This window comes from Coregonus clupeaformis, unplaced genomic scaffold (genome assembly GCF_020615455.1).
Source record: "Coregonus clupeaformis isolate EN_2021a unplaced genomic scaffold, ASM2061545v1 scaf0901, whole genome shotgun sequence".
NCBI lineage: Eukaryota > Metazoa > Chordata > Actinopteri > Salmoniformes > Salmonidae > Coregonus > Coregonus clupeaformis.
In genome coordinates, this window is record NW_025534355.1 from 45,496 (window position 1) to 61,852 (window position 16,357).

The 16,357-nt window shown below is 49.5% G+C and overlaps 1 protein-coding gene across 1 annotated transcript in view; it reads left to right on the forward strand.

Moving 5' to 3' along the window:
- The first annotated feature begins 1,688 nt into the window (after window positions 1-1,688).
- LOC123485938 (protocadherin-9-like) overlaps window positions 1,689-16,357 on the forward strand; it is a 110,269-nt gene continuing 95,600 nt past the window's right edge. Inside the window, 3 exon segments of the mRNA XM_045217057.1 lie at window positions 1,689-3,378; window positions 3,381-3,998; window positions 4,001-4,866. Of these exon segments, the coding sequence (XP_045072992.1) occupies window positions 1,827-3,378; window positions 3,381-3,998; window positions 4,001-4,866 (3,036 nt within the window). The 5' untranslated portion in view covers window positions 1,689-1,826.

Below are 16,357 nucleotides of genomic sequence, written 5' to 3' on the forward strand. Positions count from 1 at the left end.
AGTCTGGTCGGTGCGTGGTAACCGATTTAACGGACGTTCCTCTCGACCAATCAGATATCTCTCTTCGATCCCATCAGCGAAACTGTAATAGAGAGGGCGTCCAATGAGGAGGGTCGGAGGTGGCGACGTGGTGTACTTCACCCCCATGGGTTTATTCAGAGTTAGTGCAAGATATTCAGTTCTGGGAGAGAGTGAAGGATAAACGGCACACACTATTCCACGCCGTCATAACATTGAATGGACTTGATACGGGCTTGATCACGGATTCAATCAGATGCGTTCCAAGACAGTGAATATATATATATTTTTTTCAGACATTTCTTCTATTTTTTATTTTTTTTAACCCACGAAAGGAGGCGCCGTGTCAACGGACAGCGTCAGTAAACTTGACACATGATGGGACAAGCTAGCGGTGTGCATTATTGTATCAGTGGGCGATTTTCACCTAAACAGGTAGCAAGCCAAGCTGACCATCTTTACCGTAGGCTACCGTTGGCAAATTACACGACTGATATGGGAGCTACCGGCGATGCGGAATGACTTCACGGTCCGCCACTGATCAGTTGATTTTGTTTGCGGGAGACGAGAATCATCTGCGACAACCGCAGTCGACATAATACGAAAGACTGAACGGAGCATCAACGCTTTTTTTTAAATGTAAAGTTCAATGCCAAAAAACGAACTGTGAAACGTTTAGAAGTATTATTCATTTTGTGGCTGTCCCCGCCAGCGCTGCTTTTTTTTCTTCTTCTCACAGTCAACTGCCGTTATATAGAACCCCCCAAAAAATCATTGCGCTTCACAGACACGGACTTGCAGAAATCTAACGGCTTCGATCAATAATGATATCTTACCACCGGAGTAAAAAACAGGATATTCTAACTCTGAATAGGATTTGTATCGAATAGGAGAGGAGGCTACTGTGCACAACCGCAATTTTGGGCATCAGAAGAAAACGCATTCCTATTATCGCGTGCACTAAAGGGGATTTTTTCTTTTGGATAACGGTAAGAACGCACTATTATCCTAAACATTTTAAATTATATTTATTGTTGCTGCCTATTTACATCGGTTAAATAATGGTTAAATAAATCCTTTGAAAATCAAACACAGGGTATTTTTTTTATTCCATCCTATATCCTATTAATCACAATAATTTAAGCGTAATGGGATCTCGGCTGCCTGTAGCTCTCAGAAAGTTACAACGGGTGAAGCGCTTTATAGACGCGTTGAGGAGTCGTTATGGGTATAATGTGTAAGGACTAAGTCACAGACTCGAATGGCTGCTTGAACGCTTGCTGCAGTATTATATTATCCTAAGGGCTTCTGGATGTAACGGAAATAAGTGTCGAGGAGCCAAAGAGGAAAGGAGAGGGGTAATGGTAGTTTAGAACAATTACATACTTTGAAATTAGGTTACTTTTAATTCATTAATCAAGGACACCGCGATCCCATGTGTGTGAGAATAGGTTGCCATTGTTTTATTTTGTAGCACATTACCACATTTGCAGTAGTATTCTGATAAAATATAGGATAATTTTTTGGAGTGATATTGTGGTGGATATTTAAGTTTGATTTCGTGCAATCTATCTAAGCACCAAGCCCAAAAGTGTGAGCACCCCTGATCTGTGGCTTTTACTGAAATAATTCTAATGCAACTGTTATCTATTCATAGGGTTGTCCGTGTGTGGAAACTACCCTTCTTCAAATGCAATAATTCACCAATCCCTCACTTTGACATTCAACATTGCATTGGAAGAAGAAGAAGCGTTTTGAATTCCAGAAGGCAGGGTTTGAACACCGTAACTACAGGAACCGTTGTTACCATGGATCTAACAGACTGTTACCTGTTGGCCGCGCTTGTTGCCTGCTTTTGGATAGACCCTTCTATAGCCCAGGAGCTGATCTACCCCATCAGAGAGGAGCTGCAGGAGAACGTTCTCATTGGAAACATACCAAAGGACCTGAACATCTCCCATACGAACGCCGCTACCGGAGCCAGCGCTAACCTGGTCTACAGGCTGGTTTCTAAAGCTGGGGACAACCCTCTGCTCAGGGTGCAGAGCAGCACGGGAGAGATATTTACAACCTCTAACCGCATTGACAGGGAGAGGCTCTGTCCCGGCCCCTCGTTCGAGGAGAGCGAGTGCTCCTTCGAGATCGAGGTGGTGATTTTACCCAACGACTACTTCAGACTGATCAAGATTAAGATCGTGGTCAAGGACACCAACGACAACGCTCCCATGTTCCCGTCTCCCGTCATCAACATCTCCATCCCGGAGAACACGCTGATCAACAGCCGTTTCGCCATCCCTTCCGCCACCGACCCCGACACCGGCCCCAACAGCGTCCACAGGTACCAGCTGGTGAACGGGCAAAGCGCCTTCGGGTTGGACATCGTGGAGACGCCGGAAGGGGAGAAGTGGCCGCAGCTCATCGTTCAGCAGAACCTGGACAGGGAGCAGAAGGACACGTACGTCATGAAGGTCAAGGTGGAGGACGGCGGCGCGCCGCAGAAATCCAGCACCGCCATCCTCCAAGTCACCGTCACGGACGTTAACGATAACAAACCGGTGTTCAAGGAGAGCCAGATCGAGGTCCACATACCGGAGAACTCGCCTATAGGGACGTCCGTGGTTCGGCTACAGGCTACGGACGCAGACGTCGGGGCGAATGCAGAAATCAAATTCATGTTGGGGACGCAGGTGTCCCCAGCTACCAAGAGACTGTTTGCTTTGAACGGCACCACTGGCCTTATAACCGTACAGCGGCCCCTCGACAGAGAGGAGACCGCCGTACACAAGTTATCTGTGTTAGCGAGCGACGGCAGCTCCAGCCCTGCCAGAGCTACCATAACTATAAACGTGACCGACGTGAACGACAATCCACCGAACATTGATCTGAGATATATCATCAGTCCCATCAACGGCACTGTGTTCCTCTCAGAGAAAGACCCAATCAACACCAAGATAGCTCTGATCACTGTGTCGGACAAGGACACGGATGTCAATGGCAAAGTCATCTGTTTCATTGAGAAGGACGTCCCCTTTCACCTCAAAGCGGTGTACGACAACCAGTACCTACTGGAGACATCGGCGCTGCTCGACTTCGAGGGGACCAAAGAGTACAACTTCAAAATCATAGCCTCTGACTCGGGCAAGCCGAGCTTGAACCAGACAGCGTTGGTGAGGGTGAGGCTGGAGGACGAAAATGACAACCCGCCGATCTTCAGCCAGCCCGTCATCGAGCTGGCCGTCATGGAGAACAACAAACGTGATCTCTTCCTCACGATGCTCAGCGCCACCGATGAGGACAGCGGAAAAAACGCGGAGATCGTCTACCAGCTGGGCCCTAACGCCTCGTTCTTCGACCTGGACCGTAAACCGGTGTCCTCACGGCCTCCCGGGTGTTCGATCGTGAGGACCAAGATCGGTTCCTCTTCACGGTAACGGCTCGGGACAACGGGACTCCTCCGCTCCAGAGCCAGGCGGCAGTCATCGTGACAGTACTCGACGAGAACGACAACAGCCCCAAGTTCACCCACAACCACTTCCAGTTCTTTGTGTCAGAGAACCTGCCCAAGTACAGCACGGTGGGGGTGATAACCGTCACAGACTCAGACGCCGGGGAAAATGCAGCCGTCACGCTGTCAATACTCAGCGACAACGAGAACTTTATCCTGGACCCGTACTCTGGAGTTATAAAGTCCAACGTGTCCTTCGACCGGGAACATCAGAGCTCCTACACCTTTGACGTTCGGGCGGTGGATAGCGGGCGGCCGCCAAGTTCCTCGGCCGCCAAGGTGACCATCAATGTCATCGACGTAAACGACAACATCCCCATCGTCATCTACCCCCCCTCCAACACCTCCTTCAAACTGGTCCCGCTCTCGTCCATCCCTGGGTCAGTGGTGGCTGAGGTCTTCGCTGTGGACGGTGACACGGGGATGAACGCAGAGCTCAAGTACACCATCGTGAGCGGCAACAACAAAGGTCTGTTCGGATCGACCCTGTGACAGGAAATATCACCCTGGAGGAGAAGCCTGCTATCTCCGACATCGGCCTCCACCGGCTGGTCGTGAACATTAGCGACCTGGGCTACCCCAAGTCCCTGCACACCCTAGTGCTGGTGTTCCTCTACGTGAACGACACGGTCGGCAATGCCACGTTTATCTACGACCTCATCCGCCGCACCATGGAGACCCCCCTGGACAGGAACATCGGGGAGAGCAGTGAGACCTACCAGAGCGGAGACTATCTTACCATCATGATCGCCATCGTAGCCGGGGCGATGGTGGTGATTGTGGTGATCTTCGTGACGGTCCTGGTGCGCTGCCGCCACACCTCGCGGTTTAAGGCGGCCCAGAGAAAGAAGCAGGGCGCCGAGTGGATGTCTCCCAACCAGGAGAACAAGCAGAACAAGAAGAAGAAGCGTAAGAAAAGAAAGTCGCCCAAAAGCTCCCTCCTGAACTTTGTCACCATCGAGGAGAACAAGCCGGACGACGACCAGGCTCACGAGCCCATCAACGGCACCATCAGCCTGCCCGCCGAGCTAGAGGAGCAGGGCATGGGCCACTTTGACTGGAACGCTGCTCCTCCCACCACCACCTTCAAGCCCTCCAGTCCGGACCTGGCCCGGCACTACAAGTCCGCTTCTCCGCAGTCCGCGTTCCACCTCAAAGCAGACACGCCGGTCTCCGCGAAGAAGCACCACGTGATTCAGGAGCTCCCGCTGGACAACACCTTCGTAGGGGGCTGTGATACTCTCTCCAAGAGATCCTCCACTAGCTCAGACCACTTCAGTGCCTCGGAGTGCAGTTCCCAGGGAGGATTCAAGACTAAGGGACCCATACACCCATCCAGACAGGTAAAAGATAACTTTTACTGGTCTATAAGTACTGCTTATAACTGCCCGGTCCAACAGTGTTGAGATCCTACTATATATTGTACACACTATAGCTGACGTGGTCTTAACGTATACACGTAAACACCAGTGAGAAAGAAAGGGGGGGGAAGTACCTCCACTATAAGTCCCACTATAATTCCCACTGTACCTTTTAAAAACCCCAAAAAAAACAAAAAAAACTTGAGGATGAATTTCATGAATTCACGTATGACATGTGGTTAGCTATGGACTGAAACAAAATCACATGGAGCATTTCCCCCCTTTGAATCTCCTACCTACAGACTCTTGCTGTTTATTATGTTCCCCTGTTTTTTAAAAGTTATTTAAAAGGATATTTCAATCAAACGTGTTCCAATGGCGGACAACCGCCTAAAGCCTGGTCAGATTCCACAGACACGTGACCTTTAATGGGGTCTCAGAGGTTGAATGAGATAAATGGTGGCCGCGCGTCAAATGGCCCCTTTTGGCCCCCTTTGTAGTGCACTACGTTTGACCAAGGTCCATAGGGGCGTAGTGCACTATAAAGGGGACAGTGTGCCATTTGGGGTGCAGCCTAGATGGTTGATATTGATTATGGTGCAAAGATACAAAATAATGCCTTTCGAAAACATTTTTTGTGAAAGAAACATTTTTTTCTCGCCTGTCTACTCAGCTCACCAGCTCACCATTTTGATTATATTATGGAAACAATCTTGTACCACAACCTCCAATAGTGAAACCACTCTTGTGTTATCTTTACTGAGTCTCCTAGACAACACGATGCTTCCAGCTTCTGACAATCATCACTATATCATTTATCTTGTGTCTAAAAAAAAAAAAATACGTTGACATTCCCCTTTCCCCTCATGACGTTCTATATGAAATGTGTGCGTAGACGTTATTTGTAGATCTCTATATGTGTGTGTATAATATTACTACAACGACACACAGTACCCTCGACCTGCTTGCTACTTGAAGTGAGAGTTAGAACCGTAGTAGTAATAAACTACTATTATTATAATATACTAAACTAATAATTGATACTTAATTGTTGAGTAATATCAGTAGAGGAAACAACCCAATCATCAGAGCTTAAACCGACCATATTCTCCTCCTCTCTCTACGGTGAATCACTGTCCTATCCTAGCCAGCTAACTGTGTGTGTGTGTGTGTGCGTGTGCATGTGTGTGTGTGTGTGTGTGTGCGTGCGGCCATTACGGAACCTGATACACATCCAATTGAAAAAGGATTATTCAATAATGAGGACTCAGATTCCAACCTAATCCATGATGTGTTTTTATCAAAGCATTATTAATTTGTCCTGCTAATAAACCCCCCCAACACAACATGCTCTTCCTGGTGTAGTAGGGAAGGGGAGGAGCTACATGGAGGGAGAGAGAGAGAGAGAGAGAGAGAGAGACAGAGAGAGAGATAGAGAGAGAGAGAGAGAGAGAGAGACAGAGAGACAGACAGAGAGAGAGAGAGAGAGAGAGAGAGAGAGAGAGAGAGAGAGACAGAGAGAGAGAGAGAGAGAGAGAGAGAGAGAGAGAGAGAGAGAGAGAGAGAGAGAGGGGGAAGGAGGTGTGGTGATAGATGAAAGGGGGGAGGTACATCACCTGAAGAGGGCACTGTTGCTCTGCTTGGCATTCCCTGGCACTGAGCCAACCTGCAGTAGTACCCCTAATGCATTGGGAGGAGGAGAAGGAGAGAGATGGAGAGCAGCCTGTGTTTGTGGCTCTCTCCTCTCCTCAGTGAAATACTCATATCTAATGCTTTGGGAGAAGGAAGGAAGGAAGGAAGGAAGGAGAGAGAGAGAGAGAGAGAGAGAGAGAGAGAGAGAGAGAGAGAGAGAGAGAGAGAGAGAGAGAGAGAGAGAGAGAGAGAGAGACATGTTATTCCAAATAGTAGTGGTACGGGTGGTAGGGTTGATGGTAATGATAGCTGTTTGTGGCTCTCTCCTCTCTGAACCTCAGTGAAATACTCATGCCTAACAACGTGGCTAAATGCACAGGCAGATTGATAATGGAAGACGAATCACTGATAAGAGCTATCCGGAAGAGAGAGAGAGCGCGTGTACAGGAGGTAGATGGAGGGATGGGGGGGGGATGGAGGAGGGGAAGGAGGGATGGGGGGGGGATGGGGGGGGACAGTGTGACTCCTGTTGATGCATCACATCTCTGGGTCGATGCCTCAGAGGGTGTAACAGAAAGCTGATGGCAAACAAAAGAAGCATTCAGGTCTGGTCTGCTGGTGTTCAGTCTTCTAAAGCTCTATAGTGGAGGGGGTGGTGGAGGGGGAGATGGGGGAGGGTGGGGGGGGTGGGGGGGGCATAGGAGGGAGGGGGTGGTGGAGGGGGAGATGGGGGATGGTGGGGTGGGGTGGGGTGGGGGGCATAGGAGGGAGGGGTGGTGGAGGGGGAGATGGGGGATGGTGGGGTGGGTGGGGGGGGCATAGGAGGGAGGGGTGGTGGAGGGGGAGATGGGGGATGGTGGGGTGGGGTGGGGTGGGGGGGGCATAGGAGGGAGGGGGTGGTGGAGGGGGAGATGGGGGGATGGTGGGGTGGGTGGGGGGGGCATAGGAGGAGGGGTGGTGGAGGGGGAGATGGGGGATGGTGGGGTGGGTGGGGGGGGCATAGGAGGGAGGGGTGGTGGAGGGGGAGATGGGGGGGAGGGTGGGGGGCGGGGTGGGGGGGGCATGGAGGGGAGGGGTGGTGGAGGGGGAGATGGGGGAGGGTGGGGTAGGGTGGGGGCATAGGAGGGAGGGGTGGTGGAGGGGGAGATGGGGGAGGGTGGGGTGGGGGGGGCATAGGGAGGGAGGGGTGGTGGAGGGGGAGATGGGGGATGGTGGGGTGGGGTGGGGTGGGGGGGCATAGGAGGGGAGGGGTGGTGGAGGGGGGAGATGGGGGATGGTGGGGTGGGTGGGGGGGGCATAGGAGGGGAGGGTGGTGGAGGGGGAGATGGGGGAGGGTGGGGCGGGGTGGGGGGGGCATAGGAGGGGAGGGGTGGTGGTGGTGGGGAGGGGGTAGCCACAATTCAATGTAAGATTCATTGTGATCGATATGTTCTAATAAATGACGCGGAGAAGCTCCCGACAGTGTGGTGTGGTCCGTTGTGTCCTGGCTATGCACTGTGTATTCTGTGTGTATGTGGCCACAGTATCTACAGTAGCCTGCAATAACCTCTGACCCCAGATAATGGATAAACACAGACGGTATGCAAACGTGACTGATCTCACTGGACGTCTCAGGATGCTGCTCAGGGGGGCCGGGTGCGTCTCAGCCCTATGGGGCTCTGATTAAAAAAATAGTGCACTATATAGAGAATAGGATGCAGTTTGGAACGCTCCCTCCTCTCCTTACTAAATGGTGCAGTGGAATCACGACAACAGACTATCTAGTTAGTGATCACAGCAGGAGGATGGGGTCAGCAACATCATTACACAGCCAGTAGAGAACAGGACAACACTGTCCTGGTTCCAGGGGATGGGGTCAGCAACATCATAACTCAACCATTAGAGAACAGGACAACACTGTCCTGGTTCCAGGTGGATGGGGTCGGCAACATCATTACACAACCATTAGAGAACAGGACAACACTGTCCTGGTTCCATGTGGATGGGGTCAGCAACATCATTACACAGCCATTAGAGAACAGGACAACACTGTCCTGGTTCCATGGGGATGGGGTCAGCAACATCATTACACAGCCATTAGAGAACAGGACAACACTGTCCTGGTTCCAGGAGGATGGGGTCGGCAACATCATTACACAGCCATTAGAGAACAGGACAACACTGTCCTGGTTCCAGGAGGATGGGGTCGGCAACATCATTACACAGCCATTAGAGAACAGGACAACACTGTCCTGGTTCCAGGAGGATGGGGTCAGCTAACATCATTACACAACCATTAGAGAACAGGACAACACTGTCCTGGTTCCAGGAGGATGGGGTCAGCTAACATCATTACACAGCCATTAGAGAACAGGACAACACTGTCCTGGTTCCAGGAGGATGGGGTCAGCTAACATCATTACACAACCATTAGAGAACAGGACAACACTGTCCTGGTTCCATGGGGATGGGGTCAGCAACATCATTACACAACCATTAGAGAACAGGACAACACTGTCCTGGTTCCAGGAGGATGGGGTCAGCTAACATCATTACACAACCATTAGAGAACAGGACAACACTGTCCTGGTTCCAGAGGGATGGGGTCGGCAACATCATTACACAACCATTAGAGAACAGGACAACACTGTCCTGGTTCCATGGGGATGGGGTCGCCAACATCATTACACAAGCATCATCTAGGAAACCAAGGCAACGTTCCCAAAATGTGTGGTTTGTCCCAAAAATATCTCCTTTCTCCTGAAGTGTGGTTCACTACTTCCCACAAATCTAAAAGCATTGTATTGGTGTCGTAGTGGGTTAGTGGGAGTTGCCACCATATTTCCGATACCAGTCATCTCCTTTCAAATCATTGAAGGGAAGTGAACAAGAGCACACTTTGGGAGGAGGAGGTGAACACTGGGGGTCATCGTTATATAATCACTGTCTTTCGCTTTGTACCAGCTTGTTTTTTTAAAAATGTATTTTTAAGGGGAGACGAGGGGTGAAGGGTGTTCGAGGCCCCCTTGGTTGATCTCTGTGATGTATACCCTGTGTGTGTCCTAAATACTACCCTATTCCCTACATAGTGTAGTACCACATGGGCCCTGGGGCAGGGCGGCAGGTAGCTTAGTGGGTAAGAGCGTTGTGCCAGTAACCGAAAGGTCGCTGGTTCTAATCCCCGAGCCGACTAGGTGAAAAAAAATCTGTTGATTTGCCCTTAAGCAAGGCACTTAACCCTAATTCTCCTGTATGTCGCTCTGGATAAGAGCGTCTGCTAAATTACTAAAATGTTTTTTTAAAAATGTAAATGGTGAAAAGTAGTGCACTACATAGGGAATAGGGTGCCATTTGGGACTCAACCCCCTGCTATATTTGACTCCTGTTCTGGAGGATTTTTTTAAAATGGTGTTTGCGATAGCGGGGTTTTAAGTTAGTCAATAAAGTAGTGCATGAAACATTTTCATTTGAATGGTTAAACTGCACATCTGGTTCTCACACACAGACGTTGACTCCGCAGGGTTCTCATCTGCACTGGCACTCACCTTTACTAAACTCTACAGCCATTGGCCCGTATTAACAGAGTGAAGCAAAGGATCGCATTGCCTTTTAGATCATATTTGTATGGGCTGGTGGGGGGGGACCTGATCCCATATCAGCACCCCTACGCTGAGATGCTTGTGAATCCAAGCCATTGAGTCCAATCCAACAGGAATCCAACAGCTCTCATATCACTGTCAGCTGACTGGCAACGTGTAGTGAGGTTGGTGGTCCTGCGTGGCTCGTTGGGTAGAGTGATGCCAAGGTCATGGGGTCAAATCCCAACACGGGTGACATACTGTGTACATACTAAACACGTGGATATATATTCACTGTAGTGTAAGTCAACCTTAAACCCACAGAATATTAATATCGAACAACCTTAAACCCACAGAATATTAATATCGAACAACCTTAAACCCACAGAATATTAATATCGAACAACCTTAAACCCACAGAATATCCATTATGTAATCAATTCACAGGAAATCACATGCCTTTCTGTCTCTCTCTCTCTCTCTCTCTCTCTCTCTCTCGTTCTCTCTCTCTCTCTCTCTCTCTCTGTCTCTCTCTCTCTCTACGCCTCTTCTCTCTCTCTCTCTCTCTCTCTCTCTCTCTCTCTCTCTCTCGCCTCTCTCTCTCTCTCTCTCTCTCTCGCCTCTCTCTCTCTCTCTCTCTCTCTCTCTGTCTTCTCTCTCTCTCTCTCTCTCTCTCTCTCTCTCTCTCTCTCTCTCTCTCGCTCTCTCTGTGGGACACTACTATCCCTGACTACTTGGTGTTGCCAGTTTGTCATCACCTCCCATTGGTTTCCAAGCAGTGCAAATACTAGAAACGTCTCATCATCACACGATCACAGGCTGTGTCCATGGATGCTATTATAGGACTAGAAGTGACAGGCTGTGTCCATGCATAGGAGTGGTCCACTGTTCTGTTCTGTACTGTGGAAAGAAACTCTGAGTTGCAACAGGAACAGGGAGGTTGGAGGGGAGAGGAGCATCCTGGGTCCACACAGAGTCCCAAATGTCACCCTATTCGCTGTATAGTGCGCTACTTTTGACCAGAGTGTCTTTGGTTAAAAGTAGTGCATTTTGAAGGAAGTAGGGTGGCCGTTTGGGACGCAACTCTCCTCATGTCATCTGGCTGTAATGAGTGGATGTTACATACCAACAGGACTGGACTGGACTGGACTGTAGGAGCCTCCAGACCCATACCCTGTGGTTATACACCATTGTCATTCCCTGTGCCTTGGGGCAGAGAGAGAGGAGAGACAGGAGGGCTGCGTCCCAAATAGCACCGTATTCATTTGGTACATTAATAAGATAGGATTAGAGGAGGTACTGTAAGGGAGTGCTCCCTCCTTCCTCCCTCCCTCCTTCCCTCCCTCCCTCCCTCCCTCCCTCCCTCCCTCCCTCCCTCCCTCCCTCCCTCCCTCCCTCCCTCCCTCCCTCCCTCCCTCCCTCCCTCCCTCCCTCCTCCCTCCCTCCCTCCCTCCCTCCCTCCCTCCCTCCCTCCCTCCCGCTCTCGCTCTCGCTCTCTCTCCTTCCCTCCTCCCTCCCTCCTCCCTCCCTCCCTCCCTCCCTCCCTCCCTCCCTCCCTCCCTCCCTCCCTCCCTCCTCCCTCCTCCCTCCCTCCCTCCTCCCTCCCTCGCTCCCGCTCTCGCTCTCGCTCTCGCTCTCGCTCTCGCTCTCGCTCTCGCTCTCGCTCTCTCCCTCCTCCTCCCTCCCTCCTTCCCTCCTAAGGATCGGGAGCGAACCGACTGGGGCCAAGTTTGAAAAGATTAATGGACTATGACAATGTTTCACCTGAGGGGAAAGTTTGTTGCAATATCTTCTGAGTTGTGCTGATGAAGAGAGGAGAGGAGAACAATTCAGAGAGAGCAGAGAGGAGTGAGAGACAGAGGAGAGAGGAGAGGAGAGGAGAACACTTCAGAGAGAGCAGAGAGGAGTGAGAGACAGAGGAGAGAGGAGAGGAGAGTGCTGCGGAGAGAGTAGAGAGGAGTGAGAGACAGAGGAGAGAGGAGAGGAGAGGAGAACACTCCAGAGAGAGCAGAGAGGAGTGAGAGACAGAGGAGAGAGGAGAGGAGAGCGCTGCGGAGAGAGCAGAGAGGAGTGAGAGACAGAGGAGAGAGGAGAGGAGAGCGCTGCGGAGAGAGTAGAGAGGAGCGAAGAAGGCAAGGCCGATCTCTAAAGCGTATGCCCTTCCTTACCAGGTAGCCTCCCTGTCTGTCACTTAGTCTGATTCCCTGTTATCACATCTTTACATACTTTATCTACATGACTGACTGACTGACTGACTGACTGCCTGACTGACTGACTGACTGACTGACTGACTGACTGACTGACTGACTGACTGACTGACTGCCGCCTGACTGACTGACTGACTGCCTGACTGACTGACTGACTGACTGACTGACTGACTGCCTGACTGACTGACTGACTGACTGACTGCCTGACTGACTGACTGACTGCCTGACTGACTGACTGACTGACTGACTGACTGACTGCCTGACTGACTGACTGACTGACTGACTGCCTGACTGACTGACTGACTGACTGACTGACTGACTGACTGATTGGCTGACTGACTGACTGCCTGACTGACTGACTGACTGACTGACTGACTGACTGATTGGCTGACTGACTGCTGACTGGCAGACTGCCTGATTGGCTGACTGACTGCTGACTGGCAGACTGCCTGACTGACTGACTGACTGCCTGACTGACTGACTGACTGACTGACTGACTGACTGACTGATTGGCTGACTGACTGCTGACTGGCAGACTGCCTGATTGGCTGACTGACTGCTGACTGGCAGACTGCCTGATTGGCTGACTGACTGCTGACTGGCAGACTGCCTGATTGGCTGACTGACTGCTGACTGGCAGACTGCCTGATTGGCTGACTGACTGCTGACTGGCAGACTGCCTGATTGGCTGACTGACTGACTGACTGGCAGACGTCATGCTTACTGTAAGTATAGTAAGGGCTGGCTTTTTAAGGAGGTTTTAGAACGTACACCTTTAAAATATGCGTCTGATTGAGTTTTTCTACTTTCTGAGTGAATGACCTACTGAGGTGACTTGCTGCTGTAAGAGGAGAGCTTCTTAGTTAACAACAATACACTGATGTAGGAAATATGACTTCACTTCTGTCTCTTAGTTAACAACAATACACTGATGTAGGAAATATGACTTCACTTCTGTCTCTTAGTTAACAACAATACACTGATGTAGGAAATATGACTTCACTTCTGTCTCTTAGTTAACAACAATACACTGATGTAGGAAATATGACTTCACTTCTGTCTCTTAGTTAACAACAATACACTGATGTAGGAAATATGACTTCACTTCTGTCTCTTAGTTAACAACAATACACTGATGTAGGAAATATGACTTCACTTCTGTCTCTAAGCATATCCTGCTCACTGTAACCCGCTGTGTAATCTCTGCTATCAATAACGTAGGCCTACTGCACCGTATCAAAGCTTAGCTTCCACTGGAAGCAGACGGAGACTGTTAGGGGCTTGGTCCTACGGAAGAATGATCTGCTTTATAGCTTCAGGTTTGGGACCTTTGGTCTGGTTTCCTGGACACAGATTGCGACTAGTCGTGGACTAAAAAAGCATTCTCCCAACGGAGAAACGCTTGTGTCAATGAAAACCCGCCGCCCCCCTCAATGTCCAGGTGGGTGAACAGGAAGTGAGGTGCATGGTGGGGTTGTTGGGATGTGAATACTGTGGATCTATCAGAGCCTGTTATGTCCAGGTGGGTGAACAGGAAGTGAGGTGCATGGTGGGATTGTTGGGATGTGAATACTGTGGATCTATCAGAGCCTGTTATGTCCACAGGGTGGAACAGCAACATAAAGACTCCTCCCACTTCATGCTCTTCCTGTTACTCCTTTTGTTGACTTCCTTGTTAATGTTGCTGGTGGCATTTTTCTACACTAAGCAAGGTCGATTGATGTAAGCCATCGTCCTCAGTTGTTTCGGTCAAAAGAAGATGCCGTCCGCCGGCTCCATTACCGAATAACACAGTTATAACGCTGCTAAATTAAGCTGCCGTCCGCCGGCTCCATTACAGAATAACACAGTTATAACGCCTGCTAAATTAAGCTGCCGTCCACCGGCTCCATTACAGAATAACACAGTTATAACGCTGCTAAATTAAGCTGCCGTCCACCGGCTCCATTACAGAATAACACAGTTATAACGCCTGCTAAATTAAGCTGCGGTCCACCGGCTCCATTACAGAATAACACAGTTATAACGCTGCTAAATTAAGCTGCCGTCCGCCGGCTCCATTACAGAATAGCACAGTTATAACGCCTGCTAAATTAAGCTGCGGTCCACCGGCTCCATTACAGAATAACACAGTTATAACGCTGCTAAATTAAGCTGCCGTCCACCGGCTCCATTACCGAATAACACAGTTATAACGCTGCTAAATTAAGCTGACGTCCACCGGCTCCATTACAGAATAACACAGTTATAACGCTGCTAAATTAAGCTGCCGTCCACCGGCTCCATTACAGAATAACACAGTTATAACGGCTGCTAAATTAAGCTGCCGTCCACCGGCTCCATTACCGAATAACACAGTTATAACGCTGCTAAATTAAGCTGCCGTCCACCGGCTCCATTACAGAATAACACAGTTATAACGGCTGCTAAATTAAGCTGCCGTCCACCGGCTCCATTACCGACTAACACAGTTATAACGCTGCTAAATTAAGCTGCCGTCCACCGGCTCCATTACCGAATAACACAGTTATAACGCTGCTAAATTAAGCTGCCGTCCGCCGGCTCCATTACAGAATAACACAGTTATAACGCCTGCTAAATTAAGCTGCCGTCCACCGGCTCCATTACAGAATAACACAGTTATAACGGCTGCTAAATTAAGCTGCCGTCCACCGGCTCCATTACCGAATAACACAGTTATAACGCTGCTAAATTAAGCTGCCGTCCACCGGCTCCATTACAGAATAACACAGTTATAACGCCTGCTAAATTAAGCTGCCGTCCACCGGCTCCATTACAGAATAACACAGTTATAACGCTGCTAAATTAAGCTGCCGTCCACCGGCTCCATTACAGAATAACACAGTTATAACGCCTGCTAAATTAAGCTGCGGTCCACCGGCTCCATTACAGAATAACACAGTTATAACGCTGCTAAATTAAGCTGCCGTCCGCCGGCTCCATTACAGAATAGCACAGTTATAACGCCTGCTAAATTAAGCTGCGGTCCACCGGCTCCATTACAGAATAACACAGTTATAACGCTGCTAAATTAAGCTGCCGTCCACCGGCTCCATTACAGAATAACACAGTTATAACGCTGCTAAATTAAGCTGCCGTCCACCGGCTCCATTACAGAATAACACAGTTATAACGCTGCTAAATTAAGCTGCCGTCCACCGGCTCCATTACAGAATAACACAGTTATAACGCTGCTAAATTAAGCTGACGTCCACCGGCTCCATTACAGAATAACACAGTTATAACGCTGCTAAATTAAGCTGCCGTCCACCGGCTCCATTACCGAATAACACAGTTATAACGCTGCTAAATTAAGCTGCGGTCCACCGGCTCCATTACCGAATTTATTTACTTCTGAAACGTGGTGTCACGTCATCTTTTGTCAGCCTCCATCTATCGCTCGCCAACCCCCAGTGTGTACGTCCCAAATGGCACCCTATTCCCTAAATAGTGCACTACCATTAGACCAGGGCCCATAACCCTGGTTAATAAGTAGTGCACTGTAGAATAGGGGGCCATTTGGGACGCATGGCTAGATAGATGATCAGCTTTACAGATCAGAGAGACGTCCAATACATCCACCACATACTATATAGTGCCCTATTGGTCCTGGTTAAAAGTAGTGTACTACCCTATATATAGTGCCCTATTGGTCCTGGTTAAAAGTAGTGTACTACCCTATATATAGTGCCCTATTGGTCCTGGTTAAAAGTAGTGTACTACCCTATATATAGTGCCCTATTGGTCCTGGTTAAAAGTAGTGTACTACCCTATATATAGTGCCCTATTGGTCCTGGTTAAAAGTAGTGTACTACCCTATATATAGTGCCCTATTGGTCCTGGTTAAAAGTAGTGTACTACCCTATATAGTGCCCTGTTGGTCCTGGTTAAAAGTAGTGTACTACCCTATATATAGTGCCCTATTGGTCCTGGTTAAAAGTAGTGTACTACCCTATATATAGTGCCCTATTGGTCCTGGTTAAAAGTAGTGTACTACCCTATATATAGTGCCCTATTGGTCCTGGTTAAAAGTAGTGTACTACCCTATATATAGTG